Source organism: Giraffa tippelskirchi, chromosome 2, assembly GCF_054371585.1.
Source record: "Giraffa tippelskirchi isolate mGirTip1 chromosome 2, T2T-mGirTip1v1.2.pri, whole genome shotgun sequence".
Taxonomy (NCBI): Eukaryota; Metazoa; Chordata; class Mammalia; order Artiodactyla; family Giraffidae; genus Giraffa; species Giraffa tippelskirchi.
Genome location: NC_137276.1, coordinates 29894303 through 29911138, shown reverse-complemented (window position 1 = coordinate 29911138; position 16836 = coordinate 29894303). Strand labels below are relative to the sequence as shown.

The 16836-nt window shown below is 41.1% G+C and overlaps 1 protein-coding gene and 1 non-coding gene across 8 annotated transcripts in view; one reads left to right on the top strand and one right to left on the bottom strand.

Moving 5' to 3' along the window:
• Nucleotides 1-16836, bottom strand: part of DNMBP (dynamin binding protein) — a 113950-nt gene that overhangs the window by 11996 nt on the left and 85118 nt on the right. For 4 of the 7 annotated variants that reach the window (XM_081548779.1, XM_081548801.1, XM_081548795.1 and 1 more), the window contains 7 exons: nucleotides 13064-13257; nucleotides 12077-12176; nucleotides 6516-6663; nucleotides 5914-5931; nucleotides 5349-5548; nucleotides 3686-3816; nucleotides 2527-2631 (listed from right to left, as the gene is read on the bottom strand). In XM_081548779.1, the coding sequence (XP_081404905.1) occupies nucleotides 2527-2631; nucleotides 3686-3816; nucleotides 5349-5548; nucleotides 5914-5931; nucleotides 6516-6663; nucleotides 12077-12176; nucleotides 13064-13257 (896 nt within the window). Of the gene's footprint in view, nucleotides 1-2526; nucleotides 2632-3685; nucleotides 3817-5348; nucleotides 5575-5913; nucleotides 5932-6502; nucleotides 6664-12076; nucleotides 12177-13063; nucleotides 13258-16836 lie in introns of all 7 variants that reach the window. The other 3 variants (XM_081548820.1, XM_081548831.1, XM_081548790.1) reach the window with 3 other exon arrangements.
• Nucleotides 4132-4203, top strand: TRNAE-UUC (transfer RNA glutamic acid (anticodon UUC)). Its single transcript has one exon. It is a non-coding gene; the product is annotated as a tRNA-Glu (tRNA).

The following is a 16836-nucleotide window of genomic DNA, read 5'->3' as shown; positions in this document are numbered from 1 at the left end:
GTGAAATAAGAAAAAAACTGAAAAACAAATATCATATATTAACACATATATGTAGAATCTAGAAAAATGGTATAGATGAATTGATTTGTAAAGCAGCAATAGAGACACAGATGTAGAGAACAAATGTGTGAATACCAAGGGGGGAAGGAGAATGGAATGGATTGGGAGATTGGGATTTACATATATAAACTACTGTGTATAAAACAGATAACTAATGAGAACTGACTGTATACAGTCAGGGAACTCTACTCAATGCTCTAGGGTGACCTAAATGGGAACGAAATCCAAGGAAGAGGGGATACACGTATACGTGTGGCTGAATTACTTTGCTGTACAGGAGAAACGAACAAAACATTGTAAAGCAACTATACTGCAATAGATAACTAATAATTAGTAGATAACTAATGATAAATAAATAATAGAAATGCCCTCAAATATACCCAAATCACAGAAAAAGAAATATAATGACTTAAGTCAACAGTATGTGAACTGAGAACTTCCAGATGTACAACCGATGTACAAGCTGAATTTAGAAAAGTCAGAGGAACCAGAGATCAAATTGCCAACATCCATTGCATCATAGAAAAAGTAAGAGAATTTCAGAAAAACATCTACTTCTGCTTCATTGACTATGCTAAAGTCTTTGACTGTGTGGATCACAATGAACTGGAAAATTCTTAAAGAGATGGGAATACCAGACCACTTTACCTGTCTCCTGAGAAACCTATATACAGGTCAAGAAGCAACAGTTAAAACCAGGCATGGAACAATGGACTGGTTCAAAATTGGGAAAGGGGGTACATCAAGGCTATATATTGTCACCCTGCCTATTTAACTTATATGCAGAGTACATTATGCAAAATGTGGGCTGATGAATCACAAGCTGGAATCAAGACTGCTGGGAGAAATATCAACAACCTCAGACATGCAGATGTTACACACAAATGGCAGAAAGTGAAAAGGAACTAAAGAGCCCCTTGATGAGAGTGAAAAAGTTTCCTTAAAACTCAACATTCAGAAAATGAAGATGATGGCATCTGGTCCCATCACTTCACGGCAAATAGATGGGGAAAAAGAAGTAGTGGCAGATTTTATTTTCTTGGGCTCCAAAATCACTGCAGACGGTGACTGCAGCCACAAAATTAAAAGATGTTTGCTCCTGAAAGAATAGCTATGACAAACCTAGACAGTGTATTAAAAAGCACAGATATCACTTTGCCAACAAAGGTCCACATAGTCAAAGCAATGGCTTTTCCAGTAGTCATGTACAGATGTGAGAGTTGGACCATAAAGAAGGCTGAGTGCCAAAGAATTGGTGCTTTCGAACTTAGTGATGGATAAGACTCTTCAGAGTTCTTTGGACAGAAAGGAGGTCAAACCAGTCAATCCTAAAGGAAATCAATCCTGAATATTCACTGGAAGGACTGATGCTGAAGCTGAAATGCCAATACTTTGGCCACCTGACGTGAAGAGCCGACTCACTGAGAAAGACCTCGATGCTGGCAAAGACTGAAGGCAAAGGGATAAGAGAGCAGCAGAGGATAAGATGGTTGGATAGCATCACCAACTCAATGGACATGAATTGGAGCAAACTCTGAGAGATAGAGATAGACAGGAAAACCTGGCCTGCTTCAATCTATGGGGTCACAAAGAGTTGGGCATGACTTCGCACCTGAATGACAACAACATTCCTTTGGCAGTTTTTGAATTCTGCACCATTTTACTTAGTTAAAAAATGATGATAATAAGAAAAAATAATTTTTTTAAAAATCAAAGGATCTCTTTTAAAGGAAATTATTTCACAGGATGAGATTTTTCCTGTGTGAGGGACAGGGGTATATGGATATTTATATAAACACTATTCTATTAAATCTCCAGCAGATCTTCTTGACCCAGTAATCAAACCAGGGTCTCCTGGATTGCAGGCAGATTCTTACCAGCTGAGCTACCAGGGAAGCCCTAATTTCTATTAAATCAGGAGAGAAATTACAGATATTAAGAGAGAAGGGTTCTAGTCCTGGATCTGACTTCATGAAGGAAGCCCTCCCTCAGGCAAGGAAGACCAGGCCCTTCATGATCTTCTAAGTTCTTCCAACTCTCTAGACGTATTCGTGGCTCTAACAGCCTTACAGGCCCACGGACAGTTGTAGATGAATGTGATTATTAGGAAGCACGCCCCCCCATAGGAACCATTCTCTTACTACTTGATCTTCAAAATGATTCTGACAAAATGAACTGTGATGAGTGCTTCTTATATGACTGGATATAGGAAACAGGGAAAAAAGGGTGAAGACTGAAAGAGATGAAGGAAAGAGCTAGGTCCCCTTACTATGAATACAACAGTGCTCATCTTCTGATGTTTAACTTTTAAATAATCTGCAAGAATCCCAATAAAAAGCTTGTCATGGTATAATGGTCATTTGAGTCCAGGTTATTCCACGTTCGTTAAGCAATATGCTAGATGAACAGGAGAACCGCTGGAATTACACTGTCAGCAATTCTAACAAGAGCAAAGTCTTTACTCACCCGGATGTGCTGGAGATAGAGAGACAGGTCTCGGATAAAAGATTTGATCAATCTTTCTTGCATTCGAAAGTTTTTCTCTGTTTCTTCAAATACTTCATCTTTAATCTGTTCAAAATAAGTAAGTGCTGTTAGCAAATTTGGACTCTCCCTCAGTTGATCCTACTAGAAATGCATCTTTCTTAAGCACATCTTTTATTTAAATTTTAAGCCTTTGATGTTTCTAAATCATACGGAATTGGATTTAAGCACTTCTCCAGGCTTTGACAGAGCTCCTGAGTATACACAGGCACACCTATCTCCACCCAACCTCCCTCTGTTCCTGACAAAACCCCCTTGCTGGTCAGGCTGTTGGCTTCACCAGTGCTGCTGCCTGGCCAGGTGTGCCCTCCCTCTCCCTGTGTCAAACTTGCCCATCTCCTTTAAAGCTCAGATTAAATCTTGCCAACATGAAGCTCACTCTCATGGAGCTCCTGTTTACTTAAGTACCACACTGTATAGAGATCAAAATGCAAAGCTTAGCAACTGATTCTTTAGTTGGTATTTTCCACTGACTGTATCACATTCACATGGTTCAGCACATGAAATTTGGAGACTCTGAATCTTCTCTGTGGCTGTTTTACAAGTCACTCAGATTTTAGACTTTACATTTCCTTACATGTGACATATGGCATTGAACTAGGTGATCTCCTAAATCCCTTCTACCCTCACATGTCCACAATTCTGTCTCCCCAAACAGATGATAAACTCCTTATGGGTGTCTAAAACCATGATAACTCTTACATGGTGACAGATTTGGCTTCCTGATTTGTCTTTGTACACATTGTAAGCAGCTTAAGGTTCAGACAGAGGGTTGCAGGGGGCCGGTAGACTTAAATAAACAGTAGAGGAACTTCCCTGATGGTCCAGTAGCTAAGACTTCATGCTCCCAATACAGGAGGCCTGGGTTCAATCCCTGATCAGGAAACTAGATCCCATGTGCCACAACTGAGACCCAGGGCAGCCAAATAAACAGTAGCTTCAGGGTGTTTTATCTACCAGCTAGCAAACACCAAGAAGGTACTAAGAGGGGAATCTTACCAATTCACACCATGTAGGCTACCCTGTGGAGCCCTGAAAAGAAGCCAAAGACATGCTGAACCTTCAAGGGCAGGAACCTCACCTGTGGAGCAAAGCCAGTGAGATGCTTCAGGTGACTGCTAACCCGGTTGGATTTCTTGATGATGGAGTGGATGTTCAGTTTGGAAATTTTCTCCATGAGGCTATCTTCATCACCCTTTCGGTACTTGAGAACTGGGGAGTGAGTCAAACTGGTGAGTGGAGAAAGCCCTCTTCCAAGCATGGACAGACTACAAACTACACTAACAACCCAAACTAGAGCTACTGCTTATTTTCAATGAGCTTATGACTGAGTACATAAAATGTTAATCCAAATCACCATTTATGGACAGATTGGACACCCAGAGAACAGCAGAGACTGGAGAAGATTAGAGACAAGGAAGGAAGGTCATGGAGGTACAAAGAAAAAAGCCTAAGATCTGGAGTCAAGGCAACCTCTGAGTTCAATGCCTGGGTCTGTCATTTCATTAAGGTGTGGCCTTAGGGAATTCCCTGATGGTCCAGTGGTTAGGACTATGTACTTTCACTGCCAGGGCCCAGGTTCAATCCCTAGTCAGGGAACTAAGGTCCTGCAAGCTGTGAGGCATGGCCAAAAAAAAAAGTGTTGCCTTAAATAATTCCCTTAATTTCTCTGAGCCTCATTTTCCTTTCCAATAAAATGAAGACAGTAACAGTACCTGCCCACCTTAAATGGGCTCATACACAAATGAGATATTTATATCCAATCATTTCACACAGTGAGATGCTATGTAGGAATTGTCTGTGTGTCATACATCAGTCAGTCTGCAGAAAATCCCAGAAATAACAGTAGAAGGGTAGCAAGGGAAGTCTGGGTGGCAGAGAAAGGCACACTTAACTGTTGTAGGAGATGAAGATGACATTACATGAGGAGATATGAACCAAGAAAAAGGGCTCGATGGCCAGAGGGCTTTAACAGCCACAGCTAACATTACACATAAATATGGGTGACATGGCTGAAGCAGGAAGGGAAAATGATTTTAGATAAATATGCAGAATAGTGGAGAGACAGGCAGAGAGGCTACATTATAGATTCTTTAAGGATATGAATGATAAATCAGTTTATTATAGCATGGTCACCATGCTATACTCATTGAGTATTCAAAATCAAAGTTTTGACAAGAGATTTCATGAGACAGAAGACATAGTTCAGTTTGTCCTCTATCATAAAGAAAGAGTGGGTGGTTTGTCAACTGACTGCACAGTTTTGGGGGTGAGGCAAGGGGCTCAGACCAGAGGCAGGACTGACAGGGCCAGAGAGGTGGGCAAACTGGGTTTTCTGAAAGCAGACAAGAAACTTCTAGCTTAAGTGGAAGCAAACATCCAGAGCAAAGAGATGCAAGAATGGACCAAAGGGACTCCCTTCAATGAGATGAGAAGGCAGTCACTCAACTTGAAGGAACTGTCCTGATCAGCCATTCTCTAACTGGTCTTCATATCTCCTGGGAAAGACTCATTGCTATAAGCTTTGTCACAGATGCCTTATTTCCAACATGCACCGTTGTGCTTTTATTATCATCATCGTTTTCTTTCTTTATCTTATTTTCCCAAAATTCTATTACCATTTCTTCATCACAGCCCTATTACCTACCATGTGCCTGTCCACCTCTGGTTTAGTAATTAATTCTTTTGAGGAGGAGAACATTCTCAAGGGCATGTCTCCTTTTTAGCAAGTACGCTTTTCTTACCCAGGTCCTTTCGACGTTTATACTCATTAATGTTAACGTTGATTTCCTTGACTGCAAGGACTGCACTGGTTAAAGGCACTTTATCTGGGTGGGATTCAGGGGTGGAATTCAATAACTCCATCAGCAGCAATGGGTAACGCATTACTCTCTGTACTGGTTTGATGAGGAAGGAGCCCAGGTTAATATAATTTGTGCATCCCCTACAAAAGAAGGGAAAACAGAGACTCTGGTCAACTGTCAATAACACCAGGCCTGTAGCCAGTATTTGTTACTCCTAATACAGCTCCGTTCTCTCACCCTACTTCCCAACTTCATTCATTCACATTTACCGGGCACCTAACAAATGTCAGGCGGTGTTATAGGTGCTGTGGATTTAGCAGTGAACCAAAAAAGTCCCTGCCTGGTGGGAAGAGGCAGACAATAATCAAACCAACATTATACAAAGTATCATTTGATGGTAAGTGCTATGGAGGAAAATATAGCAAGGTAGGTCTACTTCTAGACCCGCCTTGCCCTCTAGCTTCTGTCTATGAAAGAAGAAAACAAAAAAGCAGCAAGAACTCACCATTCATTGTACAGGCTCCTATACAGCAGTGAGCATGAAAAGAAGAAACAGCTGATTAGAGAAAATACTGATGCTGATTTTCACATTCCTCTCAGAACATATTAGTCCAACTAATGCCTATTAGCTGGGCAGACAAAAAACACACGTGATAAAAGGGGAATTGTGAATGTTTATGGTGGCATTTCTAGTCTATTTAAAAAGTCAATAAACCCCTAACTTCACTCTGACCTATTCAGACACATATTACATCCTCACAACCTGTTTCCCTAAGACATGAGAATCTCATGATGTTCAAGACCAAACTATCTTCCTGGCAGCTTCTTACTGAAAACGCTAACTGTATAAATACAACTGATTTTAATGGATAAAACTACAAACAGGAAGCTACTTAAGATTTCCATGATACAGAACGGGAAAAGGGCAAGTTACACAGAAGGATCTCCAATGATGTATCACATATATATACATATTTTTGATGTATCACTTATATTTAAAATACGATAGATTCATAGATGTCATAAGAAGTCTAGAGAGACATGGGAGTGACTTCCAACAGGCAGAACTAAAGAGCTATGATAGAATGAAGTGCTCAAATCTCCTACTTAAGATCTGCCAAGGAGTCCTGAAGATGCTTCTGTATCTTCTCATCCTTCTCATAGATTTCCAGCAATGAGATGGCCTCATCATGATTCTGGCAGTAAACCTTGTATGTTCCTTCAAGCTCATCTCGGTGATCAAGAAACACAGGTCCTGTGGAATATACACAAACACAGAGTGTTTTTAGTAACTTTCTTCTCAGCATCCTAAATGGAAGGTATATAACCAAACTTTAATACCAGATAATCCTATCCCTTAAACAAGAAGCTGTTTCCCTGTAATAGCTTAAAATTCTACTTAACACAAAATTAAGAGAACCATCTCATCCATGTATTGATTTTTTCAGAACCTATGCACATGCACACACACCCCCACACACCCCCACATACCCAGTCCCTGAAACAGCCTCCAGTTCCTTTTTAGTCAGGCAGAGTAATCAAGTACTCTCTACATAGTTATGTGACCAGAACCTATAAAGACCCCTCAGCTCCCAAAGCCCCAAATCTCCACAGAGATAGAGATCCTTCTACGGCAGCAGCTTCTAATCTTTCCTTTGTGCATAAATTAAATACAAGGACTATAAATGAAGTTTATTATATTAAAATATCCATAATATAAAACTCCCTGAATCTATGATATAGTAATATATATACTTCTTTATAAAACAACTGAATAGCAAAACACAGCAATGAATCGAATATACCATAATTTCAACTATGATGAGTGACGTAAGAAACTGGTAACATGGGTTGTTTCTGGGATTTCAAGAAATGTGCAACAACTTAATGTGATACGAGCATGTGACTTCAGTAGGTGAGAAAGTCATTGTTCCCTACAATCATATCTTAAATCAGTGCGACATTTTTGTTATAAACTTCTATTCAAGTTGGTGGACTCCTTGAAAGCTACCCACAGACCCCCCTCCCCCCCAGTCTACACCAGTCAGGCAAAGGAATGGTTCCTAAACTCACTTCCACAGAGCAGTCGCACTTACAGCAGCTGCCTGAGCATGCAGACTCCCCGATTTGTTAAAACTCTTCCTCTTGCCCCTCTTCCCTCTCTCAGTGAACCTGCTCCTTCCTTCTTCAGCTTATACTGCTCCCCAAAAGACAACGTCCTCTCATCCTTGAGTCTCTCCCTCAACATATGGCCCTACTTACTGCTTCCCCTACAAGTACCTCTCTCCCCCAGCTGCTCTGGGCATGAACCACTCCCTCGGGGAGCCCCATCTCTCTCTCTACAAGGTCACTTCTGTTTCCTCCATGTTATGTCCCATGGAATTCCCTATTCTCGTGCAAAGCACTTTTTATTTAAATGAAATGTATTTCCTTAATCATAGCTCCTTCCTACAAGAGCCTTGACTATGTCCATACACATCACACTTGTGCCGCTGTCCCACTGGCAGCCTTACTGTGTCTAACCCTGTGACTCAACAGGCCCAGGAGTTTAAGAGTGGGGCTGCTTCCTCTTGACCTTCAGGGCCACCGTGGAGACCCTGAGCCACTGGTGTCTCCATCCAATTCCACCAACTGATATTTGCCTGGCTTCTTCCCTTCGTATCCTCCACCCCCACTACCCGCCCACCCAGCACTCCTAGAACCTTCATGCTGACACCCAGGACTCTGCACACACCTCCATTCAAGGGTTTCCAACCGCCCCAATTGTGACTCGTCTCCATCAAGTTGCTGCTGCTGCTAAGTCGCTTCAGTCGTGTCCGACTCTGTGCGACCCCATAGACGGTAGCCCACCAGGCTCCGCCGTCCCTGGGATTCTCCAGGCAAGAATACTGGAGTGGGTTGCCATTTCCTTCTCCAGCGCATGAAAGGGAAAAGTGAAAGCGAAGTCGCTCAGTCGTGTCCGACTCTTAGAGACCCCATGGACTGCAGCCTACCAGGCTCCTCCGTCCATGGGATTTTCCAGGCAAGAGGACTGGAGTGGGGTGCCATTGCCTTCTCCTCTCCATCAAGTACAACCAAGCAAAGCTATGCCTTAATTTACAGTGTCTTTTCAAATTTAGGTCACAACCCATGACTAGGTCATGGAATCTACTTTATGGGTACAATCAGCACGAACAGAAGACACTGGACACAGTGAAAGTAAGCACAGACATACACACACAAACATGTATCCTGGCCGTTATGTACAATACATTTCTTTCTGTGGGACACGTTTAAAATAATTAAAAGCCAGTTCCTTACATATTACCACATTTCAGAGTCTCCTCGGAGAAGGCAATGGCACCCCACTCCAGTACTCTTGCCTGGAAAATCCCATGGACGGAGGAGCCTGATAGGCTGCAGTCCGTGGGGTTGCTAAGAGTCGGACACGACTGAGCGACTTCGCTTTCACTTTTCACTTTCATGCATTGGAGAAGGAAATGGCAACCCACTCCAGTATTCTTGCCTGGAGAATCCCAGAGACGGCGGAACCTGGTGAGCTGCCGTCCATGGGGAAGCACAGAGTCGGGCACGACTGAAGCGACTTAGCAGCAGCAGCAGCAGCAACAGAGTCTCCTGGTACTTTTTCCTCATCTCACCTCCTCATGTTCTAAATCATCCAAGCCCCGAACACCGACTATTCTCTCCTTCCCTGTGGACCCTTGTCCTGCCTGTACAAGAATCCTTCTCCAACCAGGCTTATAAGTTAATTCAAAGACACTTTCTCCAGCATCCTGGACTACCTTGGAATTTCACCACATTATCCACTGTATACTTTTTTCATTTCTATTCCTGGGTGATTAAAAACTGCTTGGGAAGCATACTTTTAGAAGAGGAGTTAAGTGTACTGCAGAGCAATTTGAATAGTATGCTACTGTTTATCTAATTTTTTAAAAAAATGGAGACGGGGGACCAGGGTAGAGAAAATACATATGTAATTTCCGTTATGAATCTCCAAAAGGAGATATAAGAAAACTAGTAATATTAGTCGTTTCTGGTTGAGAAGCTAAGTGATAGGGACAGATAAGAGTTTTCATTAAGCAGTTCTTTGTACCTTTCAAATTTTATGCCATGTGACTATATTAAAAGTAAGTTACACTTAAAATATATATTTATATATCAAAATATATATTACATATTAAAATAAACTTAAGAAAAATAAAACACTGCTTATGCAATTCAAGTCAATCTGCCCTTTGCAAGTGGCTGAACAATGCTTTAATTTGCCTTCCCTGACTTTCCAGAACCTTCCCTCATCAGATATGCAAAAGCTTGTCCTTTATTAATTCCCCCTGAGTGCACTGCCTAGCCTCCTACTGACCAAGACTGAAGCCCCCAGCCTGGTGCGTTCATTCGGCCTCAGTTTTGCCTATTGTATATCATGGTCACTGCACACTGCCCCTCCTTATAAAGCTAACCCTCCTCTGAGGCCCAAAGCCCTTTGCTTCCCAGGCCCTCTCCTCCCCCACCCTCTGCGAGCCTTCAGCTCATCTCAGTCTGCTACCTAAATTCCTGGTGTCTTGGGGCAAGAGGGGAAGGGGAGAAACAAAATGGCTGAAATCATATGGGGGTGAGATTATGGATATTCTGTTTTCATTTCTTCTTTTACTGTTGTCATAATATACAGGTAATAATATTCTATAAAAACGGGGTCACCACGGCTTCCTCCAGTCAACGTGTGCTTCTCCCTCCTCAACTTCCCTGACCTCTGGCCTCTCCAGTGAGACTGAGAGCAGGATCCCAGGCTTCAGTTTCTCTTGCCATTCCATAAAGTACTATTAATACATAAGCAGCTGTTCTGTACAGAAGCTAACAGCATATGCAGAGACAACAGGAAAAACCCGAGTTTGAATGTCAGTCCAACAGAGTACTAGCCATGGGACCCTGGCAAATTACTCCCCTGCGAAAGTCTCAGTTTCCTCATCTGTAAACTAAGACTGATAGCAGGTTAACCTCATAGGGCTGTTGGAGGGAACAAGTGCGGTCAATCTTGACATATCTTGAAAGGGTGTGTGGAATACAATAAACCCTGGAGAAACATTAACAAAGCTGCACTATCACCTACCATCCCACAGCTACCACCCCTTTCTGCAGGAGGGCAGAGCCCTGACTATTCTTATATCCACTTCTCTCCCTGGTGAGTCAGGTCAACACCACCTAGCTTAAGTCAACATCATGAGCCCATTCCCCTCTCTAGCAATCTATGTAGGCATATGCATGTGACCAGTTCTGGCCAATGAAAAATAGAGAGAATTCCAGTGAGGGGGCTCTGGAAAGGTCCACTTATCTTTAAATGACACAGGATCACTTTTTCCTTTTTCCTTTCCTTTTTCCTGTGATGTGTGTAGTGGGATGGCTAGAACTGTGGTAGCATCTTGTCACCTTGATTCTAATAAAATATCAAAGTGATAGGAAGGCCCCTTCCACATGGTACCAGAGCTGGTCTGTATGACCAGTAAAATATGGCAGAAGCGATGGTATGTCACATCTGAGACCAGGTTACAGAAGACACTGGCTCCCATCGCAAGCCTCCTCTCTCTCTTGGATCACACAGTTCGGGGAAAGCTAGCTGCCACCGTCATGAAGGTGAAGAGGCCTACGTGGCAAGGAACTGAGGCCTGATGATCTGAGCGAACTTTTGGGACCAGATCCTTGATTGAGCCCCAAATGATGGCGGCCCAGATAACAGCTCGAATCCAACCTCATGAGAGACCTAGAGCCAGAATCACCTAGCTAAGCCACTCCCAGATTCTTGAACCAAAGGAAATGTGACCTGTTTCTGTTTTAAGGCACTAAATTTTAGTATAATTTGTTTCACGGCAATAGATAACACAACTCCCTTGTTTATAAGAAATAGATAATTGTTTTCCAAATGTTTCTGACACTGACCCACGCGAATAAACACATTTTAAATCATGATTCAGTGGACATATATGTAGAACTGAAATAAAAATTTCAAAAACTAGTTATTATTTACAGTGCATTCTGATATTTTCTATTTTATTGGAAATATATATATACTGGGTGTTAATTTTTTTAAAGAAATCGTTCAGTAGATTTCTTTATGAGTAAAGATAAACAAAGGCAACCTTTTGAAGATCAATTCTCCATGGCACTTCTATATGATTTGGGGCAGCTTTTATTCCAGATTAGATTTCCAAGGATGTTTGTATAACAGAAAGCCTTGGAGGATAGAGACAGATTCCCCTTTCTGGACAGATGGCAGGTTTGTTCCTGACCAGAATAACAAAGACAATGTCTTCTTCCTGCACAAAGTTGGATGAATCTGCCAGCAGCCTACTATAATACTGGGGTTTACCTAAATGTGGTTGGTTTCTTAGCTGTAAGATAAACCCACTGAGTTACTGGGTCCTAAAATGATCTCATGACCCACTAACAGGCTGCAACTGTCAATCTGAAAAATACCACACCATGTAACAACAAAAATTTCTTCTATTGCAAGCATCCTTATCACCACAAAATAGACCAAATAACCTCGGAACTAAGTAACTAAAACTTCATTTTCCTAGTAAAACTATTAAACACCCGTGCTCTTCTCCTCTGTCTCCTACAAAAGAAAAAAAAAAAACCACAAAACCTGTTTCTGAAATAATGGCAGGGGCTCATACCTATGGTATCGCTGATTTCCAGATCAGTCAATAATTGTTTTGAGACCTTAATCACCATCTGCATATTTCCAAAAAGTCCCTCAAAATCAATGTTTGGTATCTGAGAAAGGAAAACAAAACAAAGATTCATGGAAATAAAATTAATAGCATATCATTCACATTAGGAACATCTCTTCAAGGATGATACAAAAAATTGCTCAAGGGTATCTTCACTACTCTCATGACGTTTCCAGAATGGGAACATCTAACATCACCTTTAGTGTCACCTTTTGTCCTTGATCTAACTACTTTCTGCTTCCCCACCCTCATTACCATAGTGAAATGACTATAGAACCAATTTCTGTAACTGTTTAATAATTGTACAATTATTATACTGAGACACAAATTCCACCCAGGACCCAAAATCTGATGGCACCATCCACTTCCTAGAGTTCTTGTGAGTGACTGCTCCAGGAGTCCACACCCAAGCTGAGCCCAGGTGGTCAAGTAACAAGCAACAGGACTGACTGTAAATCCCTAAGATACTGTGAACCTTCCCCCCTGCCTCATCTCCAGCATTTAAGAAAGTGTCTAGCATACACACATTAGTAAGAGTTTCTGGAATAAACCTGTAAATCAGATGCTACAGCCAGGTAAACCATCACCAGACTTCATTATATTAATATTACTGCACAGCTTCCCAGTAAAGTGTAAAGTGATAATTCTAGACTCACTGGAACTGTTTTCAGGGAGCCACAGAAACAGGAAATGTCCTAGGAGTTATTACAGTAACTTAAGTTAGTAAGTTAATAATGGACTTCATAAATGACAGGATGGTGAAGGCTTAAGCTGATGACACACGTCAACTGGGGCCCTTGAATTAAGAGCAGCAATCACAACCTTTATTTCAAACCCAATAAATCTTGGTGGTGAAAGCTCCCGTACCCTAAGCCTTAGGCCTGGAGAACCGTGTCCATGGCAAAGCTCACTTTCTCCCATAGTTCCCACCTGTGCCTGTTGCAGGGGTACCATGATCCGCTCAATACACATCTCCAGATCCCGGATGTAGTCTCTCTCCGTCTGAAGAAGTTCCTCTATCACCTTGGCTCTCTTCTCTAGCATCCTTTGCTCTGGGTTTTCAGTGGACACAGAACCAGAAGGGGCCATCAGTGATGAAGACTGGGAGGAGAGAAGCGTCATTTCTAGAAGGAAAAAGGGAACGGGTCAGCAGCTATGAATGCAAGCCTCTGCAACAGTTTGAGTTGAAAAGAGCACATTCTTTGAGAATCGAAGGTCTCATGATTGTTGACCATCAGGAAATCTGATCCCCAAGTCCATTCTAATCACAAAGATGAAGAGCTGAGCAAGCTTGCAGACAGAACTTCTCCCATCCGTGAGATACCATTTCTAGAATCTGTCCTAAAAACAAGCGGCTGGCCCATTTTATGAGGACAAACCAGTGGCCACAGTCACCTTGCAAAAGAGGCTGAAGGAGGTGCTGTTGTTATAAGTACTGCTTTCACTTAGTTAGGTATAAAACCTGTTTCAGGAACTTAGCAGCAGAGATACCAAGCTGGAAGTTATAAACACTGATATAGCACATGTTAAAAAGAATATTATGGAAACATAACAATGCCAGCTAAAGGAAAGATAAGAACTAGGTAGGGATTATCTGCCTGAGATCTGGATGACTGTATGGCCCACCTTAACCCAATTACTGTGATGGCAGATTAACATTAGTATATAATAAAATATTTAAGAATTGTTTGGGCTTCCTTGATATCTCAGTTGGTAAAGAATCCACCTGCAATGCAGGAGACCCTGGTTCGATTCCTGTGTTGGGAAGATCCGCTGGAGGGCTAGGCTACCCACTCCAGTATCCCTGGGCTTCCCTTGTGGCTCAGCTGGTAAGGAATCCACCTGCAATGTGGGAGACCTGGGTTCAATCCCTGGGTTGGGAAGATCCCCTTGAGAAGGGAAAGGCTACCCACTCCAGTATTCTGGCCTGGAGAATTCCATGGACTGTATAGTCCGTGGCATCACAAAGAGTCAGACATGACTGAACAACTTTCACTTTCTTTCTCCCTATCAAAACAATAATGAAGACTCACAAGCAAGTTCTGTTACTTCAAATGTCCTGGAAGATACAAATGTACTATAAATATGAAGTTCTTTAACAGTATTTTCAATTAAAAAAAACCTCTGCAGCTACACTACATGATCTAAAAGTGAAAACAAATGCACATTTTGTCATTAGCTTTTACAAATACCTGTTACTTAGATATATATGATGAGAGATCTATTTTTATATATAAAATGAGATGGCATTTGTTTATTTTAAATAGATGTTAAATGCTAAAATAAACAATTGAGAAAATTTCAACAGTGAAGCAATCTCTGCTGTTTATTTCAAATTCCTTAAGATCGACTTTAAAAAATGACAGCTTTGGTAAGTAAACATACTACCAAGTCTGAGTAGGATTACAAGAATATTTTTACCCAGATCTAAGAAGTGAAAACACAAGTGCTCAAACTATCAAACTTATGGAAAACTAAGCTTTCACAGCAGATTTTAGTCTCCAAAATCCTTCCCCATTGTCCCTTCACTAAGAATTTAGGAATTCCAATGTTTAAAAAGTGTTAACTCAGATTCTGGTTTCTAAAACCCATTTTCCAGTAAAAGGAACCAGAGTTCTTTGGAGAAATGGCTCTTTCCAAGGCAAGGGAAAGGTAGATGAGTCTGAAACATCTTATGGCAGAAAATAAGGACATGCTGAAGAAAATGATGGGACTGTGTTGAAAGGGCATGGAACCAAACTGAAGGGGCTCTCACTGGCCAAACCTGTATAATTCAAGTATCAAAATAAATAAGCACGGCAATGAATTGTAATCTGTTGACTAAAATAAGAATCCATGAACTCTTATCAATAATATATACATGCATAAATTAACAGGGGAGAAGAGAAATGCTCTTTCTTATGGTAGAATGTCAGCTAATAGATAAAGAAGAGGACTTCCTGGTGGTGCACTAGATAAGAGTCCGCCTGACAATGCAGGGGACATGGGTTCAATCCTTGGTCTGGGAAGATCCCACATGCCACCAAGCAACTAAGCCTGTGTACCACAACTACTGAGGTTGTGCTCTAGAGCCGCTAGCCACAACTACCAACTGCAACTACTGAAGCCTGCGTGCCTAAAGCCTAAGCTCCATAAGAGAAGCCATCACGAGAAGCCTGCACACCGCAACAAAGAACAGCCCCTGCTCACCCCAACTAGAGAAAGCCTTCACAAGGTAATGAAGACCCAGCATAGCCATAAACAAATAAATAAAATTATAAATATATATATACATATATAAGAAATAATAGAATTAGAAAAAAAAAATCAGTATTTTGCAGCCATCAAAATAAAATTTAGTTCAGGCACAAACCATCAATGGATGATTCCGGTGTTAGAGATGGGGTTTTGATGATGATCAGGATATCTGCACAGTTTTGAACTAGTTACTATACATTACTTATTCCAAAAATGAAAAAGTGACTCTACAGTGGAGAAATGGGTAACACCAAAACCTACTAATCAAAATTAACACTACCAATTAAGGAAACAGACATCACATCATCTGCTTCCAAATGTCATGCACAATATCCCTTATGTGGTATTCCAGTCAAAAAAGCATAATCTGAAATGAATCTTGAGGAGATGTCACACAAACATAGGGATCTGTAACCTTCAAAACGTTATGTCATAAAAGACAGAGGAAGCCTGAGGACAAATCCCCAATTAAAGATAACTGAAGAGATGACAAGTAAAGGCAATGTGTGATCCTGAACTGAATCCTAATCTCAGGGGGAAAATGCTACAAAGGCCATTAATAGGACAAACTGATGTTAACTGGAATATAGTTTAGACTGTAGATTGGATACATGATTGAACCAATCAAAAATTTCCTGAAATGGACAGCTACATGCAAAAGAATGGAATTCGAACATTCTCTCACACTCTATGCAACAATAACTCAAAATGAATTAAACATCTAAGTGTAAGATCAGATACTATAAAATTCTTAAAGGAAAACATAGGCAGAACACTCTTTGATACAAAGTGCAGCAATATATTTTTGGATCTGGCTCCTAAAGTAAATAAAAGCAAAAATAAACAAATAGGACAAATAGCTTTTGCAAAGCAAAGGAAATCACTGACAAAACGAAAAGGCAATACATTGAAAGGAGAAAATATTTGCAAATGATATGACCAAAAGGGATTAATATCCAACACATATAAATAGCTCCTACAACTCAATATAAAAAAAAAAAATTTAAAAGTGGGCAGAACTGAATAGACATTTTTCCAGAGAGGAAATGCAGATGGCCAATAGTCATGGGAAAATATGCTCAACATCTCTAACCATAGGGGAAATACAAATAAAAACCACAATGAGGGATCACCTCACACTTGTCATAATGGGCATCACTGAAAAGAACAGAAATTGACACCTGTTGACAAGGATGTGGAAAAAAGGGAACCCTCCTATACTGTTGGTGGAAGTGCAAACTGGTGCAGTCACTATGGAAAAGAGTATGGAGGTTGCTCAGAAAACTAAAAATAAAACCACTATATGAACCAGCAATTCCACTCCTGGGTATATATCTGAAAAAACAAAACAAAACAAAAAACACTAATTCAAAAAGATACATGCACCCCAGGAATAAAGCATAGCAGCATGATATACCATAGCCAAGACATGGAAGAAACCTGTCTCCATCAACAGATGAATGGAT